The sequence below is a fragment of the Hoplias malabaricus genome, chromosome 17 (assembly GCF_029633855.1).
Source record: "Hoplias malabaricus isolate fHopMal1 chromosome 17, fHopMal1.hap1, whole genome shotgun sequence".
NCBI lineage: Eukaryota > Metazoa > Chordata > Actinopteri > Characiformes > Erythrinidae > Hoplias > Hoplias malabaricus.
The window spans coordinates 13,230,583-13,250,717 of record NC_089816.1 but is presented as its reverse complement, the minus strand read 5'-3'; the positions used below and the strand labels follow the sequence as shown (position 1 = coordinate 13,250,717).

Genomic DNA, 20,135 nt, shown 5'->3' with positions numbered 1-20,135 from the left:
TGGCGGGGGAGGCGATGCCTGATTAGCTGCCCAAACCTACTCCAGATAAGCAGTGCCACTGCCCCCACACAGGTGAACATGCGTAGGCTAAATGGAAGGAAAAGCGTAGGGAGCATATGCAGACTCTTTACACTGTATGTCCAAAAGGTTGACTAAAGTCTTCACTAATTACAAGGGGTGTTTTTGTCAATCATTTGGACATTCTTTAGCTACTTAGTCAGGTATTTTAAGTGCATCCATTTTGGACACAAACTTTCACCATACTCAGTTCTAGGTGTTGGTTTGAGGGGTATAAAGCTCACCAATGTTGGATGTTTATTATCATTCACAAACTCCTAATATCAACAAGCCTTTATTTTCACTATGCACTGTGGCATAGCTAAGTGTCAGAAGCACTTGGTAGAATAGGACTCTGCATGTTGTTTTTACTGTTACTGGAAGTTGTCCATAGACATTTCTCTCCATAGGGATTGTGTATGACGTTCATTGGGAGCACTCAGCACCCTAGACTACAAAAAGTCAGTCAGACTAAATGTTTTTGTACAGATACATAGAAGACTTTGGCATGTACCACACTATTGAGTGTTGCAGTGTTATGTGTCACCAGATAAATAGGCCTGGCTTTAGAAACAATAAAAAACTTTTAAATGCATTAAACTCAGGAATGGCTGCAAATGGTAGATCAATGTTAACCAATTCAAACACAAAGTCACAGTAATAACTCCATTCACATCATGACATTTTTAGAAGCTCTTATCCAAAGCGACTTTCAATTTTAATCATGTTATAGGGGTAGGATTATGTAGCTCTTGGAGTCTTGCCCAAGAAATCTCATTGGTATCACATGGTGTTTCTGCAAAGGAACTAAATATTGTTTTGTTGTAGAGTGCTGCCTACTACACTGTACCAACCACTGAAATGCAGTCTTGACAAAACGTCTTTGTTTGTGACCTCAGAGAACAGTAGATTTGCTGAGATGATTTTTTTTCCAGTTTCTGACAGTGTATTTTTCCTTGATCACACAGCAAAACTTTGATTCAATTTAAACCAACCCTGATGCTATTGTTCCACTAGTGGGATTCATTAGAATAAACAAGAACGCCATTCTGACTCTGTGATGCACCAAACAAGCAAAGCAAATGTCCCAGGGGAGGTCAGTCCAATCCACTTGCAAATGATATGGTGCAGTTAATTTGAAGAAGGAAAACAAAAAGGACTAAAGAGGTCCATACAAAGCAAACACAAAAGCATTGTCTCCACTCTGTGGACCTCCTTTTGTTCTCAAATGACTTGACAGTTTTTGCTGCAAAAATTTCATCATCTCTTTATGACTCCTGACTTTAAAATGCATCGTTTCAGTTTTAAAGTGATGCAAACTTACATTTGAAGCTGTTATAAAATCCTCTGTACACACATGACCTCATTAGTTGATATATTATGCAACATATAATATATACTAAACTCTCTTTCTCTCTCTCTCTCTCTCTCTCTCTCTCTCTCTCTCTCTCTCTCTCCATACATATATATAAGCATCAAGGCATGAGAGGACATTTGTTACCATTTACATTTGTTACTCAGCTTTGTGTCATAGGAAAACTATTGTAGTGCACAGTTTTTCACTTGCTTTACAATATCACCAAAGATATTATACTGTGCATTGGGCAGAGACCACCCTTTCATATCTAACATTTCCAGTCAAAATGGTCACTGTCAGGAAACATACATTTAACAGATATTTAAACAGAAGCCTCAACAACTAAACTTATGAGGTCTTTCTTCATTTAGCGTGTTCACACTTTGCCTTCATTACATCTTCTGTTCTATTCAGGAGACATGCTTTCAGTGTTTCAAAGAAATCTCCAGGGATATTTTTCCACTTCTCCAAAAGTTCAGTCTTACAAGTTGGTTGCAATTTATGTTTCTCACAACCCAAGTAAACCCAGGCGCCATGATTCATGGCGAGGTCTGGGCTTTGGTTTGGCTGGTCTGTTTTTCTGTGAACATCGGCAAGTGTATAATATGTATGTCTTAAACTTCTCAGCAGTGTGTTTGGGGTCATTATCTTGCTGTACAGTTATTTTCTTCCCAAACAAGCAAAGGGTAATACATGATGTATTGAAAGTAGATATAATATGAGACTGACTATTCAATTAATGGATTATTAGACAACATTTTCAAATTTTATTTCAATAGATAAAATAGGGCAGTCATTTATATGCAAATGATATTTTCTACAATTGCTCTTTCTCATTTGAAATAAACATTTCTGAACTCCACAGAGGGCACTGTAAAAGTTAATCCTGTACAGACTGCATTAAGTAAAGAAAAGCAGAAACCTGGTTAGTTTAGTTTGCCAGCTTTGAGTTATTTTGATCAATTTCTTTGAGCTAAAAAGACAGTTTGGGGCCATGGGGGAGGGCAATTGATTGATTAATAATTGATAAGTGGTGTGAAAAAAATCAAATATGATTGAAATGTCGTTTCCTTATTAAACTGCATTGGTACTCATCACTAAATCTGATGCCTTAAATGAAGAACAACTTCAGATGTTGTGTAAATGTATGCATTGATCCTTCACTATGTTTAACTGGTGGAAGACATGATTCAAAATGTATTTCCTTTGTATTTGGTGTTTTACATGCCATTTGTTCCTTCCTAAGAACCACACTATAACATTATATTCACTCCTCAGTCCAGTGTTTTCTTGTACATTGTCTTGTGTTTGGTCTATTTGCTTTTATCATCTTTTGTTCAATAACTGGATTTTGACAGTTTTTAGTTGTGTATTTAAAGTGGAAAAATATAAATATCTGTGGAATTTTTTTCAGATATAAATCAGAAGTGGAGCTTGATTGTCTTTCGAAATCTGCCCTGTTTGTTTGGTCCGGACCAAGTATATATAAGTACATATAGAACCATAGATATAAATGCACTCTCAGGATACGAAAGCCAATTTATTTGTGTGAAAGTGGAAGGAAGGGATCATCTTTTTTTGCCCCTATTATTCCTGCACAGATGAGTAGTTAACAGCCTGAAGAATTGTAAATATATGTAATACAGTAAATTAATATTACATAATGATCTTCCCTACCGATCAGCATGTTCTCTCATGCTGACTGTACATTTTAGGTCCAGTTTCTATTAACACTGTGCAATTTTCAGTCATTTTTAGCAATTTTCCCTGTGCCGATTAAAACAATGCATTTACCATGCATGAGATTCCCATCAAGACTGCATTAATATAGCAGCAGTTTGTGCAGAGCAGATGAGGAAGCCGCACTTCACGCAGGCACTGTGTTGGATCTACAGGCCCAAGGTAAATTATCCAACAAAACACCAAACAAATGGGAGTGACAAGTAGATATTGTTTTTGTGTGAGAATCATTGTCTGCAGACACTTCTACACACTTCCTCGTAAAAGGCCCAACACTCGTAACTCCTCCTGTGTTTATTATGTATCATTGTGTTCGCTACCCAAATCTACCGTGTTTAAAACCCTCTGTTGAGTTGGGATGCAATTTAACAGCACCAGGAAAATCAATATCTCTTTCTAGCGGCCTGTTAAGTGCTTCTGTGTGACATGACTACTAATACCCCTCCTCCTCACCCACTCCCGCTCGGAACTGGGATCTATTTTTTGCTGGAGTACATTCTCCAGTACACTTATTAGTCAGAGCAGCCCTGTGTAATCTACTGGTTTAAAAGCACTTTCTTTTCTGCATACACTATGTACCTTCACATTACTAAAATTACCAAGGAGTTTTTCCAGTAAGGTTCTAATATCAGCTTTGTGAGGGCCCCCTCCCACTCCCTTCAACTGCCTGACCTCAGCACAATCCCCTCTCATCACACATCACCACAGCTCCCCTGCGAGGAATGATCTGTACATACTAATCTCATTTTGCTGGACACATGACCTGCTATTCTAGCTGTCCAAGGCAAGATGCCACTACAAACTACTCAAACTACAAAGAAGATGTTTTTAAATTTGTGTTTTCCAAGTTATAGCTGATTCTGGTTTTATACAGAAGCTCTTTGTGCCATATTCAAGAAACATGCTACACAGAGAATTTTTCTATTCATGTTTACTGACACATAAGAATACTACGACATAAAGGTCACATACCGAATACTGTGACGTTTTCTCTCTCACATACATTATCACACACACACACACACACATATTTACACTTGCGCTTGCTCTCAAATATACATAAGACACTCTGAATGAAAAAGCCAGAAAAAGAGACTTTTTCTGTAGTTGCCATGGTAACTAGCGATGAAGGACCATTGATTTAAGGAGGTTCACCCGAGATGGGTATTTAAGGTCTTCTATTTCACATCTCCCCCCTTAATAGACTTTTAATTCCAATTTGTGGTAATCCAAGTGTGTAAGATATATGAAGAGATCGGTGGTCCTCAGTCCATTTTCAAATTAAGCGCTGAAGGTCTGCTTTAAAGGAGCAGTCCTGAGCCTGCCAGCCATGAAAGAGCTTTTCAGTTTTGCTTTTTGTGAACTATGTTCTTCAAAATTTAGACACAGTCCAAAAATGACCTCCAATATGCTTCCAAAGGGCCTAAGACTACACTGCTTTTTGATATCACATTTAGAGGGCCTTCGACAACTACAAATGTGTAAAACCAGCTCATCACATCTCATCATCGGGCTAATGCGTAAATAATGAATTAACCAGAAACCGTTATGTACCTATTACGTGTGTGTGTGTGTGTGAGGCACCTCCATATAAGTGTCACTGCAGCACTGAGAATGAGCCAAGGCACACCTGCTCTGTAATGGTCCTGTGGGGGTCCCAAGCACTAAACAAGGTGAAAAAAGGGCAAAAATGTATATTTATTTATGTATTTATTTTTCATTTATATGTATATATTACCCTTTGCTTTTATTACTCCTACCCTTCAGCATTCATTCTTCTCACAAGACTTGCTTTCAGTTAAAAAATAAAAAAAAGAAAAGAAAATGTTCACACCTCCAAGGTTAAATCTTAGAACTTGGTTACATTTTCTGTTTCTCATGAGCTTCTCAAACCATCTCAGACACATCCAGGTCTGGGCTCTGGGGAGGCCGGTTCCTTGTTCTGAAATTACAGCAGTTTCTTTGTTTGATTTCCATGCTTAATTTTTTCTTTCTACTTTTTTAACATCTGGACAGCTCCACATTCTTTCAGACCCATAGTGTTCACTTGTATTGTCACAGTGGAAGGATGGGCAGAAACAACTGTGGATTTTCTTTTCAGTTCTGGAGCAAGAGTCAAGCTTGATATTTGCCTGTGTCTCACAGAAGACCGTGTGGTGCGCCGCCAGGTCTTGCAATGATGGTTTTACTGTTTTGTTTAATTTATTTTCTTCTGATATCACCCCTCAATAGTCTAGCAGATTGTCTTCTCAGAAGAATATCTTGGAAAATGTATGTGTTGTCTTTTACATTTTGACTGGAAATTAAAGGAATGAAAGGTGTTCTCTGACATATAGAGAAATCTCAGATTCCTCTGATGTTTTGTTAACAGTTAAGTAAAACTAGAGATTACATTTAGAGCTTTAATCAGACTCTTCAGTAACAGTGAAGCTGATTAAACTCTGTGTGATCTGGGTGAAGGAGTGGACAGCAGTGAGTTTCTGGAGTGACTCATTTCTCTCACTTTTGCAGATACACAGCTGAACTTTTACAGCCAGACGAATGCTCGAGCAGTAACACGTCTTCTGTTAATATAAAGCCTGAAAGAACCTGGCTTTGAGGAACTATAGAGAGGGTCAAATCACTGTATGTGTGTGTGTGTATGTGTGTTAAGGGAAGAATTGATTTCTATTACCCTTCAGCTGAAGTGTGAAGACTCCTCCACCCTCATTGCTAAGCCCTGTCAAAGCTTTTCAATTTCCGACTCTTCAGGCTTTAGACCTCTCACTCTACATATCCTGGGCTTTCACAGCTTCACAAGCTACTGTTTACTGTTCCAGTATGAGATAAGGACAGCAGTGACCAGGCCAGAGTGCACACAGAGCTTTCAGCTGTTGAATGGCCACAGTGTTGGGGTTGGGTTGTTGTTTTGAAGGATTTAAAAGTGCAGTTTGAAAGCCTGTGCACTGCCAGTAGCTAAGAATGTATTATAAATTCACTGTGTTCCAAGTGACTACAGCCGTGTGTGGTTTGAATTTGCCTGTGAATAGTGTTTAAAGTGTGTTTGGCTTAAAATGTCAGTCTAAAAACATCTCAAATCTAAAGCTATATTGCTCTCACCCTTGCTCTCGTTGTTTTTTGGGTGTAAAAGCAAAGATATTTGTTTTTAACACTGAACCCTTTGCATGACGTCCAATGTGTTTAAAACACTGAGAGTGGGAGGAGGAGAAGTAGTTCTTGAAGACATTTTTTATGGGGTTTTTTTTGTTTGTTTTTTTTAAAGTACTGCGTCTAAATTTCATCAAAGCCTTGCACACCTAAAAAAAAGGACAACAACACTGAGACTTCCTACATGTTTTAAATTTGCTGAAGTTATACATATAACACACAGGGAGACCTTCTTGAAGCATGTTATTTTGTTTGTTTTATTAAAATTATGACAACAGACCTTTGATTGGGTCTGTCTGATATTTTTGAAGGCATCTATATAACATTTTGAATTAAAAATATTCTGTGTTGATTTGTTGGGATTTACATGAAACAGAGCAGACGTTTTTGTTGTTTACCTCTGTTTACAGCTCAGTAGCATCATTTCTTGAGATAATGTGAGATTTTTTGCACAAATGCACACGAGGTTGCAATATTTTTGTTTACATTTTGTGTTTTTCATTAATAAAAGTTGTGTTAAATTAAAGACATCTATAACACCTCAAAATGAATGACCTCCGAATAAAACATTTCATAACCAGATAGTGTGTGTCCAGGTGAACATAAGCTTTTTTACATTATTAACATCTCACTGTGGTGGTTTTGCTAAAAGAGCTGTGAGTGCCATGGCTGAATATTTCTTCATCAAAGCCAGGGTGCCTGACATCATAAGTGTAAGCAACCAATCACATTAACCTGTGGAACAGCACTTTCTAACTGCTGGGGACTGGTGGAGGCTTGGGTAGAGATAAAGGCAAAGACTAATTGCATATTCCTAGATCCGCGGGTACTGAATGATGGCGTAAGTGTAGAGTTATATCTAAGCCACTTTTAAGGTGTTAGGAGACATGTTCTAGGAAATTAATTCTAAATAATTAATTCTGAGGGTTAACTGATAACATAAAGGAGACTTTAACTGTATATTTGCATCGTAGTCCAGTCACTGTGATTTTACTACGGTGGTTCTGTTTATGAATATGGTTTTGAATAAAAAAGACCATAAACGATGAAAACGCATCTTGTGAAGCCTCTGTTTGGATCCTGATTCCATCTCACTGCACGTTATGCTTATTTGGTTGTCATGGTAATTCAGCAGCCTCTTATTATTTGATGTGAGGTTTCAGAAAATACACAGAATACGGAGAATGATTCAAAAACATTAATACTATGCTTTCTATCCAATGTTGGATCTGTGTGGGACAATCAAACTTTGTGTGCAGCTGTGATTCAGTGTTTACACAGGAACAACAGCTCAGTTCAGCTTTATGCTTCTGGGCCTTTAACGTGGGTCGAAAGAACCAAGAACGCAGAACCCTGTTTTAACAGCGCAGCACTGTTGTAATGAAGATGTATTATGTCATTTGAATCTTCTTTCTTTTGTGTTTCCAGAGTTACCGTATGGCTGGGAGAAAATAGATGACCCTATATATGGCAGTTACTATGTTGAGTAAGTCTTGTCACTCCACATTCTCCTTCAAGCGTATAATCTTGTATGAACTGAGAGTGTGAGTATGGGCAGAGAGATGGAGAGAATGAGTGTTTGAATGAGAGCTCTGCCTTTCCTCCCTGCAGCCACATTAACAGAAGGACACAGTTCGAGAACCCTGTACTGGAGGCCAAGAGGAGAGTCCAGCAGCAGCAGCAAATGCAAAGCCAAGGCCTTTCGGCTCTGCCGCTGCCCACCATCTACAGAGGTACGCCACTGGAACAACAATAGTTTATTATTTATAATAATAATAATAATAATAATAATAATAATAATACAAGGTCTCGGTTTTAATGCATAAACTCATAGGTTCACTTTCAGTGGTCCCTGATGGCAACTGTAGTGTTCCTCTCTACTGTTGCTTTTGATAGTTTTCTGCTCATTTATTTATCCTTAGGTCTTTCACAAGCACTGTCCAGCGCAGTGTTCTGAAAGTTTATCGTGTCACAGCCCATTTAAAAAGCTCTATCTTAACAGCATACTGCACTAGTGCAGGTGATCAAAATGTCTAACTACAGTGAAGAAATGACAATGAGTTAGCAGTGTTTCCAAAACTGAGGGATAAAAGGTGATACTTAATTAAAATGATATGAACACTTTAAGATTCAAAACACTGATTTAAAATAAATTATAGAATGAAATAGAATTGTTCTCTGTTATACAGCGCTGTACAGGTGTCACATAAATAACATTTACTTCTGGTTTAAACGTGTTGTCACTGTTGGATCAAAAACTCTTATCTTCATAGCCCTTCTTATCTTTTCACAAGGAGGAGAACCGCTCCTAAATTTGATTGGAAATAAACAGAACAAAATCTTTTCCGATGTCTTTTTCGACCATTTCTACCGGTTCATTCCACATGAAGTGTGAAGGGCATGTGGAGGTACAGGTATTTGGTTCGATAATACGTTACAGGACTTTCAGTTGCTTGCCCATTGTTGGAAGGCCAACCATCAGCATTACAGTAGTCCACCTATAATCCAAAAAGCATGCATCAGCTTATCAGAACTAGAATATTTCAGATTTTATGGTTCCAAGACAGAAAAATAAAATTCTACAAATGGATATCATATGAGTATCATATAACAATGTGGAATCCATTTAACCCCTGGGATGTGAGATAAAAGAAGGCAATAAAACTGAGGGATGATTTGCAGTAAAGTGAATGATTCAGTCTTTCTTATCAGGCGTGGAATGTCCACAAAAATGACTCCGGATTTACTACTGTTGACCTGCAAATAGCTCAGGGTCATTCTGTTTCTGCACATTTCTAGCCCTGTATATGTCTCTTCTGCAGATGTATGGCCCTCTTTGTATTTTCATTTACAAACGGTTGCCCTCGGTTTGCAGCCTTTTTCACAGTTAGCTGGGTTCCTTTTCTTTTCGAAAGCTCCACATTCATATAATGGAGATTTATTTCCCTCATTACACCAACAACTCAAATCCCACATGAGGATGCAACACAATGTTGTGACAAAAGAAGTTAATTAAAATCACAAAATGAATGAATTCACGCTGTTTACTTCTCAGCAGTGTTATTGGATGTAGGTTGTGCTCTGTCTAGGCCACTCGAGGACGTTTCCCTTTGTATTCCAGAGTCACTTGTTTGTGTTGGAGTTCAATGTGATGCTTAAAGTTCCTCAAAGACTCTGACTTCTAGCCAAGAAACCGGTTATTCTCTTCAGCTCAACGTGTGTACCTGAGGCTTCATCCTGAGAAGACATGTTCTAGGATGTAGGCTGTTGCATCTTTTCCAGATGTGCATTTACATTTTGATCTAAAAATTGGCTACAGTTTAGTGAGAGATATAATTTCTCTCAAAATGAGAAATGTCATCAGGGGTTGTTCATTTCCTACAACATTACCACATCAGAGATGTAGAACTGCACAGTAATGAAGAGACCACACTTCATTTATTTGATTTCCAGTCAGATCTGCTATTGCCAGCATGAGGAAATTACATATAGGGATATGCACAAAACCCAATGTCAATGGAAAACAAATAAAAAAAAAAGTTTCCAGAACACTATACAAGGAATATGGGACTCCTAATAACCATGCAAGATGTGGCAACCCAGAAAAACTTTACCCATCAGATGAAGAGTGCTTAAAGCTTGCATTAGTCTAACATCTATCATCTAACACTATGGGTCTGAAAGGATATATAATTATCAAGAAGCCATGACTGAGAAAAGAAAATAGACAAAAAAAGCACTTGCCAATCAAGCAAAGCTAATGGTGTTTTCAGAACAATGTACTGGTCACCACAGAGTACAACCTCAATGGATGTGTTTACTTGGTTTGTGAGAAGCAGCAAATGCCACCAACTTCTAAGACTGAACTTTGAGTGGGGAAGAGCTCCCTGCAGATCTTAAAAAGAACCTAAGGTGTTATAAATGTAAAATGTGAGACACAAAATGCTGAAAATGTGTTTTTATGTACAGTTGTTGAATATGTATGTGTTTATGAATACTTGTTGTTTTGAATACACTGTAATGTGAGGTTGTTTAGACAGGAAATGAAATAAGAAAAGGGTGATTTATTACTCTTCAATAGTGTTAAACTCTATTAAACTGTTTTCATACTGTAGAGTATATACAGCATGCTTTATGTTCTTGAGCCTTGGCTCCCTTTGCCATATCAGAGATTAGTAACACCACACATTGTGCACTTTGTGGGGCAGAGTAAGGGTAACCTAGTGCCATTATATGTCTGGATCTCCTTTAGAGTTGGGATTGACCTCCTGGTAGCGTCTTCTTATAGCTTTCTCCTTTCCCCGTGGCACAATTTGGAGGTTTGCCCAGTTCCAGTCAGGGTGAGGTCGCTGCTGTCTTCCTTTCACTTTTTATTTCTAGTTCTATTTCTAAGCTCTATTCTTCTATAAATTACTTATAAAAATGCTACAGAGTACTGACATCCTTTGACGACCCGATTTACCACAGTTGAACCCAACCAGCTTTTAATTTATTTATATATTTATTTATTTATTTATTATTTATATGTTTGAAAGGAAATCAATAATTCCTAATACATTACGTCACTGGAAATGTATTACCCCATGGATGTGTAGTTTTGATAACTAATTTCTCCATCTAGAAAAAGCATTTTACCAGAACCTAAATAGAATATGTATCTTTAACAAAAGAGATTTCATTACAGGGACACCATCCCAAATTTCTCTCTCCTCATAATTAGTCACAGGTATAAAGTTTTGCTTTTATAATATTTAGTTCAAACTTTATAAACTATTAAATCTGGATGACGCTGTGGTGCAACAGGTGGTGTTGATGCCACACATCTCTAAGTTCTCTGTGTCCTAGGTTTGAGCCTCACCTCTGGTCACAGTCAGTGAGGAGTTTGGCGTGTCCTCCCTGTGTCTGCATGGCTTTCCTCTAGGTGATCCTGTTTTCTTCCACAATACAAAAACACATGCAAAATTGCCCACAGCTGTGAGAGTGACTGGTTGAGTGTGTGCTGCCCTGTGATGGATGGTGCCCTGTCCAATTTGTGTTCCTTCCTTGCACCCAATGATTCCAGGGTAGGCCCTGGACCCACAATGACCCTGATCAGGATAAAGTGGTTACCAAAGATGAATGAATGAATACTGTAGAGGTTAATGTGGTAAAGTGAACGTGTTCAGCTTTGTATCTCTGTAGAACAGCATGAAATGAAATGGGACACTTGGCTGCACTTGAGCTTCGTGTCCTCATGACCAATACCAAGCATTGGATTAAGAAATATAAACCCTCCCAGTATTGGTCTTTGCAGCAGTGAAACTGTGTTCCCTGGAGTGGTGGAGCTTCTTTGAATGTATTTGGGATGAGGTGGAGTGGTGTTTGTGATTCAGAACTAATATTTCAACAACAGTACCTAACATTGTTAACAGTCTCATGGGTAGTGCAACAAACAGAAATATTCTGACATCTAATCTAAAGCCTTTCCAGAAGAGTAGAGTCTGTTTCTGCAGCAAAGGGGACAAACTCCACATTAGTATCTTTTCATTTCAGCAGAGGTGAGAAAGATGAGCATGTATCCACAATATTTATTTGGCCATATAGTGTATTTCCTTTCATTTTATAGGCAGCGTGTTGTGTGTTGTTCAAGCCCTTGTGCTCTGCCATGAGCAAGGGGAGCTGTTCTGATGCACATTTTCTTGGACTGCAGCCATGAAACGAGAGCTCTGATTGGTCAGCCTGATTTCTAATGCCTCTGTACAATGGAGAAAATTGAGCCGGCTTTGGACTTATGCATTATCACAGTCTCTATGTTCCAGGCTCGGTGGGAAAGATGGCACTTATATGCGTTTGTTTGCTTTTTTATGTATGTGTTTGTTGCCTGTAAAATTCGACAGGTGTGTGTGTGTGTGAGTCTTTATAGTGTTAGTATTCGTGACAGTACCGATCCAATACATTGAACTGATGCATCGGAGATTCATATGAGTGTATGTGCACATGTGTTTGTGTGTTTGTGTGTGTGTGTGTGTGTGTGTGTGTGTATGTGTGTGTGTGTGTGTGTGTGCGCTTGGATCTCACAGAAAAGCCTCCGTTTACCCGGGACGCCACTCAACTGAAGGGGACATTTCTTTCCACTGCACTACAGAAGAGCAGTATGGGTTTTGGCTTCACCATCATTGGAGGAGACGAACCTGACGAGTTCCTGCAGGTCAAGAGCGTCATTCCCGAAGGACCGGCCGCTCAGGATGGAAAGATGGCCACTGGTGAGTCACAAATAGTTGTGGCCCATCTTGACCTTTAACCTCATTAATACCCACTAGTCATATTATTATAGTATTAATTTTAAGGCTTATTGTTCCGCTATAAACAATCTTCACTCTACTAGACTATAATTTTATACTATCCTGTACTATAGTTCTATATATTCTACATTCAGCCCTCCTTCCAAAGCCACTCCCCTTAAACAAAGGAATGTTTAATAAGCCACCTTCAAACACCACCCCCCTACATCATGTCTAATTCACATGTAAGAAAACACCCAACAGCAACAAAGATTTTCACTCTGGGTTTCCCTCTGGCTTCATCCAGCATTTTTTTTGTTAGAAGCCTTCTCTCCATCTTTCTTTTGTTTGTTTACCAGTGCTGCACCCCTCTCTGATTCCAGCCTTCAGTGCGTGCATGAGGTCAAAGTGATTTAGTAGACAGCCAGGGTAGAAATTGTTTTAACGTTCTGTGGTGTATATAGAAAAGGAAGTTTTTTATTTATGTCATCAGAGTATTTAATTTATCCCATGCTACTGGGTGGTAAAAATATTTCAATAAACTTAAAACTGTTTTTAAAACAGATAACCTACTCCATGCTACAAGCTACATGCTTCTAATTTTCACTCTTGAAATAATCAATTATCAATTTATTTATTTTTATATTAACCCTTATAAGGGACGGCACGGTGGTGCAGCAGGTAGTGTCAGTCACACAGCTCTATGGACCTGGAGGTTGTGGGTTCGATTACCGCTCTGGGTGACTGTCTGTGAGGAGTTGGTGTGTTCTCCCCAGGTGCTCCGGTTTCCTCCCACGGTCCAAAAACACATGTTGGTAGGTGGATTGGCGACTCAGAAGTGACTGTAGGTGTGAGTGAATGTGTCTGTGTTGCCCTGTGAAGGACTGGCGCCCCCTCCAAGGTGTATTCCCACCTTGCGCCCAATGATTCCAGGTAGGCTCTGGACCTACCGCAACCCTGAACTGGATAAGCGCTTACAGATAATGAATGAATGAATGATTAACCCTTATAATTTTTATTTGGTTGACATTAAAAAAGTAAGTGGCTAAAATAGCTAACAAGCATATTTATTTAATTGCTAGTAATATATAAAGCATATAAGAAATTCTTGCTTGTCACACTGGGGGTGTGGTGCGAGGAACAAAGGAGATGGAAGTACTTGCAGAGATGCAGTATTATTCATTAATACAAATACAAAGGCCAGGAAAGAACCACAAAAGAATATAAACTAAGCAAAGACACAAAATCACTAAGCATAGGGATTACTAAACTAAACGCAGAGACAAACCAAGACAATAATAAGGGCTATACATGACTATATACTTGAACACACAGGATAAATTATACCTCACTTAGAAATAAGGAAACTCAAAATACAAACCATGCACACAAGGAGACAAGCCACAGATGAAACATGCAAGATTACCTTAATTCAGACAGACGACAGCACTAAATATGAAAAAGACAGAGAACTCAAGGTTAACAGACTTAAGTAAACTTTACTACAGGACTAAGCTAAACAAGATAACAGATACACTATTAAACACAAGGGAAACCTAAGGTTAACTGAAGACTATAGACAATGGAGCACAGTAACTAAGGAAAGTACAAGCACAAAACTCTAGACACAGTAGATACCTAAAACATGAAAGGCAAAGGCAAGACTATTAAATAACAACTCTTTACAAGAGACAAACCAGACTAGAACACAAGACAACTTCGAATGGCAGACATTCAGAAACACAGACTATAAAACAAACACCTAAACTGAGCCCTATTCACTATATAGTGCACTACTTTTGGGTCTGCCTTTTTGTATAAGTGTTCAAAAATTTTCAGTGCACTCAAACAATCCCACAATGCAGCGCAAAAGTTAGTGTACAACCCATGTACACAAGCTGATACTAGTGGATAGCAGATACCCATAATGCACTGCATTGTTTGGTAAAAACATGCATGAGTTCCATCCATCCATCCATCCATTATCCACCGCTTATCCGGTCCGGGTCGCGGGGGAAGCAGTCGGAGCAAAGAAACCCAGACCTCCCTCTCCCCAGCCACCGACTCTAGCTCCTCCGGGGGTATACCGAGGCGTTCCCAGGCCAGTCAAGACATGTAGTCTCTCCAGCGTGTTCTTGGTCTGCCCCGGGGCCTCCTCCCCGTTGGACATGCCCGGAACACCTCTCCAGGAAGGCGTCCAGGAGGTATCCGAACCAGATGCCCAAACCACCTCAACTGGCTCCTCTCGACGTGGAGGAGCAGCGGCTCCACTCCGAGTCTCTCCTGGATGTCCAAGCTCCTAACCCTATCTCTAAGGGAGAGTCCAGACATCCTGCGGAGAAAACTAATTTCAGCCGCTTGTACCCGCGATCTCGTTCTTTCGGTCACTACCCAAAGCTCGTGACCATAGGTGAGGGTTTGGACGTAGATTGAACGGTAAATCGAGAGCTTTGCTTTTTTGCTCAGCTCTCTCTTCACCACAACGGACCTGTACAGAGCCCGCATTACTGCTGACGCTGCACCGATCCGCCTGTCAATCTCACGCTCCATCTTTCCCTCACTCGTGAACAACTTGAGGCGTCCACTTGAGGCAGGATCTCACTTCCAACCTGGAGAGAGCACTCCACCCTTTTCCGGCTGAGTACCATGGACTCGGACTTGGAGGTGCTGATCCTCATCCCTACCGCTTCACACTCGGCTGCAAACTGGAGGTCCCGGCTCGATGAAGCCAACAAGACCACATCATCTGCAAAAAGCAGACATGGAATCCTGAGACCACCAAACCGGACACCCTCCGCGACTTGGCTACGCCGAGAAATTCTGTCCATAAAAATTGTGAACAGAACCGGTGACAACGGGCAGCCCTGACGGAGTCCAACTCTGACTGGAAACCAGTCGGCATGCATGAGTTAGTGTTCGAAATTTTTCACTACTCTCCTGAATTTAGTTCACCAAATAGTGCACTGTATAATGAGTAATATTGAGAATAGTGAATAGGGAGCCATTTCAGACACAGTGCTGGATTCCAGTCAAGACGTAACACAAATGGCAGGCTGATCACATGACCAGTTAGGTCACATGACAAAAGGAAAAAAAACATAAAATAAACCAAAACAGGACAGGGAACAGTACTAACTATACGTTACACGGCTCTTACTTAAATACACAAACATTACTCACTACTGCCCTCAGAGGGTGTTGTGCACTTTGCTTTCATTTATTTATGTGCACATGCTTCAGCATAACTGTTTGAAAGCACCAAATTCTGGCTCTTTTCACTGTTCCATGTAAAAATGGTTGTTAAAAGTAACTGCTCTGGAAACTCCTGTCAGTAATACTTGTGATCTCGTGATTATGTAGTAACTGTGACAGGCCTCACTAAGCCAGATTGCATTTATTTTCTGGTAGTTGCTGAATTGTGCACAGTAGCATATAACAAACCTATAATCGGAAGGTAACAAGTGTCATTCCAGGTGTTGCCTCAGCCAACTGAGGCTGACAGTCCAAGAGAGGGGTTAATGTTCTCCTCCAAGCAACTGAGCTGTCTGTTGCAATAGCTGTGGTTCATAAAGAAAGGCAGCTGGCTTAACATGTCCCAAGGAAGTAAGCATTAGCTTTTTCATAGCACTAAGGAAGTCCTAACAAATGGGAGGATATAGGTGTTAGTGTATGGAGTCATGAGAGTCAGGGATTGAAGTCAGTCCCCTGTGAGGTGAAGGGTCTAATCAGACCAAAGTCTGATTGTGAAGACTCAGACTGAAGTTTACTTACTTTGAACTGATTCCAGAAGAGTTTTGGTGGAGAGTCTTCATACAGAGCTCGCAGAGGACTGAAGTGGGCCTGTCAGCTGAATGAAAAGACATTTGATCAAATCTGCTGCCCATGGAGCTCTGGCCTCATGAAAGTTTGAAGATGTTTACGGAGGCAGTGGTTTCACACTCTCCTTGGGCACTTGTTCTCACTGTAAACCAGGCACTGTAATGGTAAACCCTAAGAGAGAGAGACACGCAAATTCATGCACATACACAACACAAATGGAGATGTCATTCCTGTTGCAACGGTGTGGTAACACTTCTTGCTTGTACACGCCATGTGCAAGGTTGCATTTGTTGTGGGAGACTGTTCTCTGACAGAGAGGTGCTTTTATGAGGCGTCACGGGTTGATTCCACGCTACTTTAGCTTTTACTGTCTGAAGAGCTTATGTACCCAGTGCTGGAGAAGCAGAAATGCTTTGTTATTTTTTTTTTCTTTTATCTAGTCAGTGTAGAAGTGTTTTAATTCAGCTTTGATTTCACCCTGAGCTCTCAAAAGCTGCTCGGTAAGTGGGCCGTGTCTATAGGCTCCAGTGGAGACATTGCTTCCTGAGGCCTCATGCATAATTATACACACTGGCTATGCATTTACTTCAGCATAACGCTGCGTGACCAAGGTTCAGATTTAAATGTGTTTAATTTATCCTCTTTTGATGGGGAGGGAAAATGGCTTGGATATCTTGGTTCTCTCTCTCTCCCTCTCTCTCTCTCTCTCTCTCTCTCTCTCTCTCTCTCTCTCTCTCAGTATACAGCATATAGATCACCCTCAGGTTGTCTGTAACACTGAGGTCTCTCATTATGGTCCAGATGGCTGACTCGTCCTTTATACACACACCCCTTGATGCCCCTAAATTGAACCCACTGTGTCTGTGTATGTCTGTGATGTGGATGGTGGGCAGGAGGAATTGTGGGGGTGTCGTCTGCTGAGTTCTAAGACCCTCTGAGGTCTTGTGTCGTTGGTTATAGGATTGATACCATGTGCTGTTTTTCACAGTGACTTTGGACACAGTTACTTTACTGCAGACTTCTCCAGAACTCAGATTAAACTGTATTTCCATCTATGACTTCCTTAAACCAGTGGTGTAACTTACATTTTTACTCATGTAACAGATGAGTAATGTAGTGAATGTAGTGTTAAGAGTTTTACCCAAAGATTGGAACGGAACCATGTGGAGAGCTGGACTGTCCAAACCAGAACACCCCTGCAAATCTGAGCCACTTTCTCTATGAACAGAAATGAATGTCTTTTTCAAAATCAAAACCATTTCAAATCTAGTAAATGTTGTCCTAAGTACATCTCCCCCTTCAAATTTTATGACTTCCTCTGAGTTACGATGTTCTTAATGTTACTACAGGCATTCTGTAATCAAGCTAATACTCCTGCACATTTAAAGCTTGAGTTGGTTATATTTTTTGACATACTCTTTACATCCCCTGAAAATAAAAAAGAAAAAATGACCTGTTGTAGCTGCAGGACTGTAAAAAACCCATCCAATCATTTAATTTAGTGCAGATGCAGAGACTTTTACACAGTTCTGTACTTAAGCTGAAAGGTATTAAGAGAGTTACCCCGACCCCATCAAAAGATTGCAATGCTAAACATAGAGAAATTGGAAACAAGTAGAAGCTGATATATTGCAGTGCTCTGTCCAACTCTCTCTCTCTCTCTGGACTCCTGTAGCTGTAGTCAGGCAGTGTGTGTATATGTGTTTTGGTGGAGTGGCTTTGAAAGGAGGGCTGAAAGTAGAGTTTTTTCTGTGGTGTATTTTCATACTTGCTGCTTTCTACAAATTGCATTCTCCAGCTTTAACTGACAAAGTCTAATAATGTAACCGTACACTTCTTCAACACTATTACACAACCGCTCCAGTTACAGCTGCCAAAGCCCTTTTATTAGCATCCTTGCTAATGCTTGTTAGTTTGTGTGGGGTTTTTGGAAATGTTTTCTCTCTCGTGTTAGTAATCCACCTTTACATTTTTTAAGTTCTTCTGCTTCTTTCTCTTCTTGAGTCTCTCTACCAGTTTTATGTGCCACAAATGCTGTTTTTACCTTAATGTTTCACAAACCTTTTATTTTCAGAGCTGTACAGATCTGATAAATCTGGATAGATCACATCCAAGCAACTTTTAGATTAGATTCATACATTAAAGTCTTGGCCATATAAACTTTAGAGAGAATTCATTTGTTTTGACCACTGTACTTGCACAGTTATGCATTGTTCCAGCAAATAAAGTGTTGAAACCTAAAGTGCCAGTAAGTGCTGCTAAAACATTGTATCTGACCTAATTTAACCTCTTCATCAAGTGAGCAAAATTGATATGAGCAAAAAAAATCAGAACATTGAGGCTGGTAACCTAATGTAGCCTTAAATGTAGAGGAATGAAATTATGCATGTAGCATCATCAAAATGATGATCCGTATAATGGAAATATACTAGTATTCAGAGGGGAAATATACACAGAACAGAATACATCACCTTTGGAACAGTTCTATTCACCAGGCAATATGAAGGTTTTTCATTAAAACACTGTTTATTTCCATGGAAAAATGTTTAGACCTCAGTTCTACTCCACAGATGAACATCCTCTCAGCCATCTAGTGTGTTCCAAAAGGCTTGACATGTATAAAAAAACACACTGCCTCCTGTAAATAAGAGTAAGAATGAAACCATTGTTTACAAACTGAAAAGATATTCCCCTCTAGGGTAGGGTTGGACGATACAGCCAACGTTTTTATCACAATATATTTCTACATTTCAGTCGATAAGATATAATCCCGATATCAATATAAACAACATAAGCCCCAGAAAAAACTGCCAAGAACAACAAGAAACATGACATCTCTATTGGCTTTGTCAATATTCATATTTTTAAATTATCTTAACTAAAAGACAGTGCCCTGTAATGAAGGTCTATCAGTGACAGATGCATTAAATAGTGTATATGGAGATATACAAATAATTGTTTAAAATATCATGTCATTGTTATTGAAACATTTTATATTGCGATATATATTGATATTGAATTGTTGTCCATCTCTACTCTAGGGTGCAGTGGTTTAAATGAATGTGTGTGTTTTTGTTTGTCTGTGCTATCCTCTTCTATATAGGTGATGTCATTGTCTACATCAACGATATCTGTGTTTTGGGCACCACACATGCGGACGTAGTTAAACTCTTCCAATCAGTCCCCATTGGTCAGAGTGTGACCCTGGTGCTCTGCCGGGGTTACCCCCTGCCTTATGACCCTGAGGATCCGTCGGCCAGCTCCAGCATGGCCCCTCTTGGCCTGGTGGACCACCCCCTGCTGCTGAATGGAAGGAACACGTATGATAACTACATGGAGTACATGTCTTTGAGCGGCCGGCTGGTCTCTGAGCATGGTGAAGGACTGCCTCCGACATCCCACCCCGGAGACACCCACCTGGATGGTTCTCAGCCGCCGTCCCTCAGCACACCGGGAGCCCCGCCTGATGACAGTGTCTCCATGGCATCATCGTCAGGGGCAACAGCAGGAGCTCAAGCAGCTCCTGAGATTCTGAGCCTCACCATGACAAAAGGATCTGAGGGCTTTGGCTTCACCATAGCAGACAGTCCCACAGGCCAGCGAGTGAAACAGGTGCTTATCCTCACTTTAGTGTGTTTTTATGAGTGTCCCAAACAAGGTCTCCACGTCAGATGTTGATAAGCAGTTTACATGGTTGAATTGTGACAGTAAAAGCAGCTTAATAAGAATGTCTAGTGTCGGTAGGGCCACTTTTT

The 20,135-nt window shown here is 40.0% G+C and overlaps 1 protein-coding gene across 4 annotated transcripts in view; it reads left to right on the top strand.

The window, feature by feature from the left end:
* The window catches only part of magi2b (membrane associated guanylate kinase, WW and PDZ domain containing 2b), a 146,538-nt gene that overhangs the window by 81,373 nt on the left and 45,030 nt on the right, over window positions 1-20,135 (top strand). For 3 of the 4 annotated variants that reach the window (XM_066648659.1, XM_066648658.1, XM_066648661.1), the window contains exons 7-10: window positions 7,730-7,787; window positions 7,913-8,034; window positions 12,361-12,543; window positions 19,484-19,992. In XM_066648659.1, the coding sequence (XP_066504756.1) occupies window positions 7,730-7,787; window positions 7,913-8,034; window positions 12,361-12,543; window positions 19,484-19,992 (872 nt within the window). The remainder of the gene's footprint in view (window positions 1-7,729; window positions 7,788-7,912; window positions 8,035-12,360; window positions 12,544-19,483; window positions 19,993-20,135) is intronic. The other variant, XM_066648660.1, reaches the window with a different exon arrangement.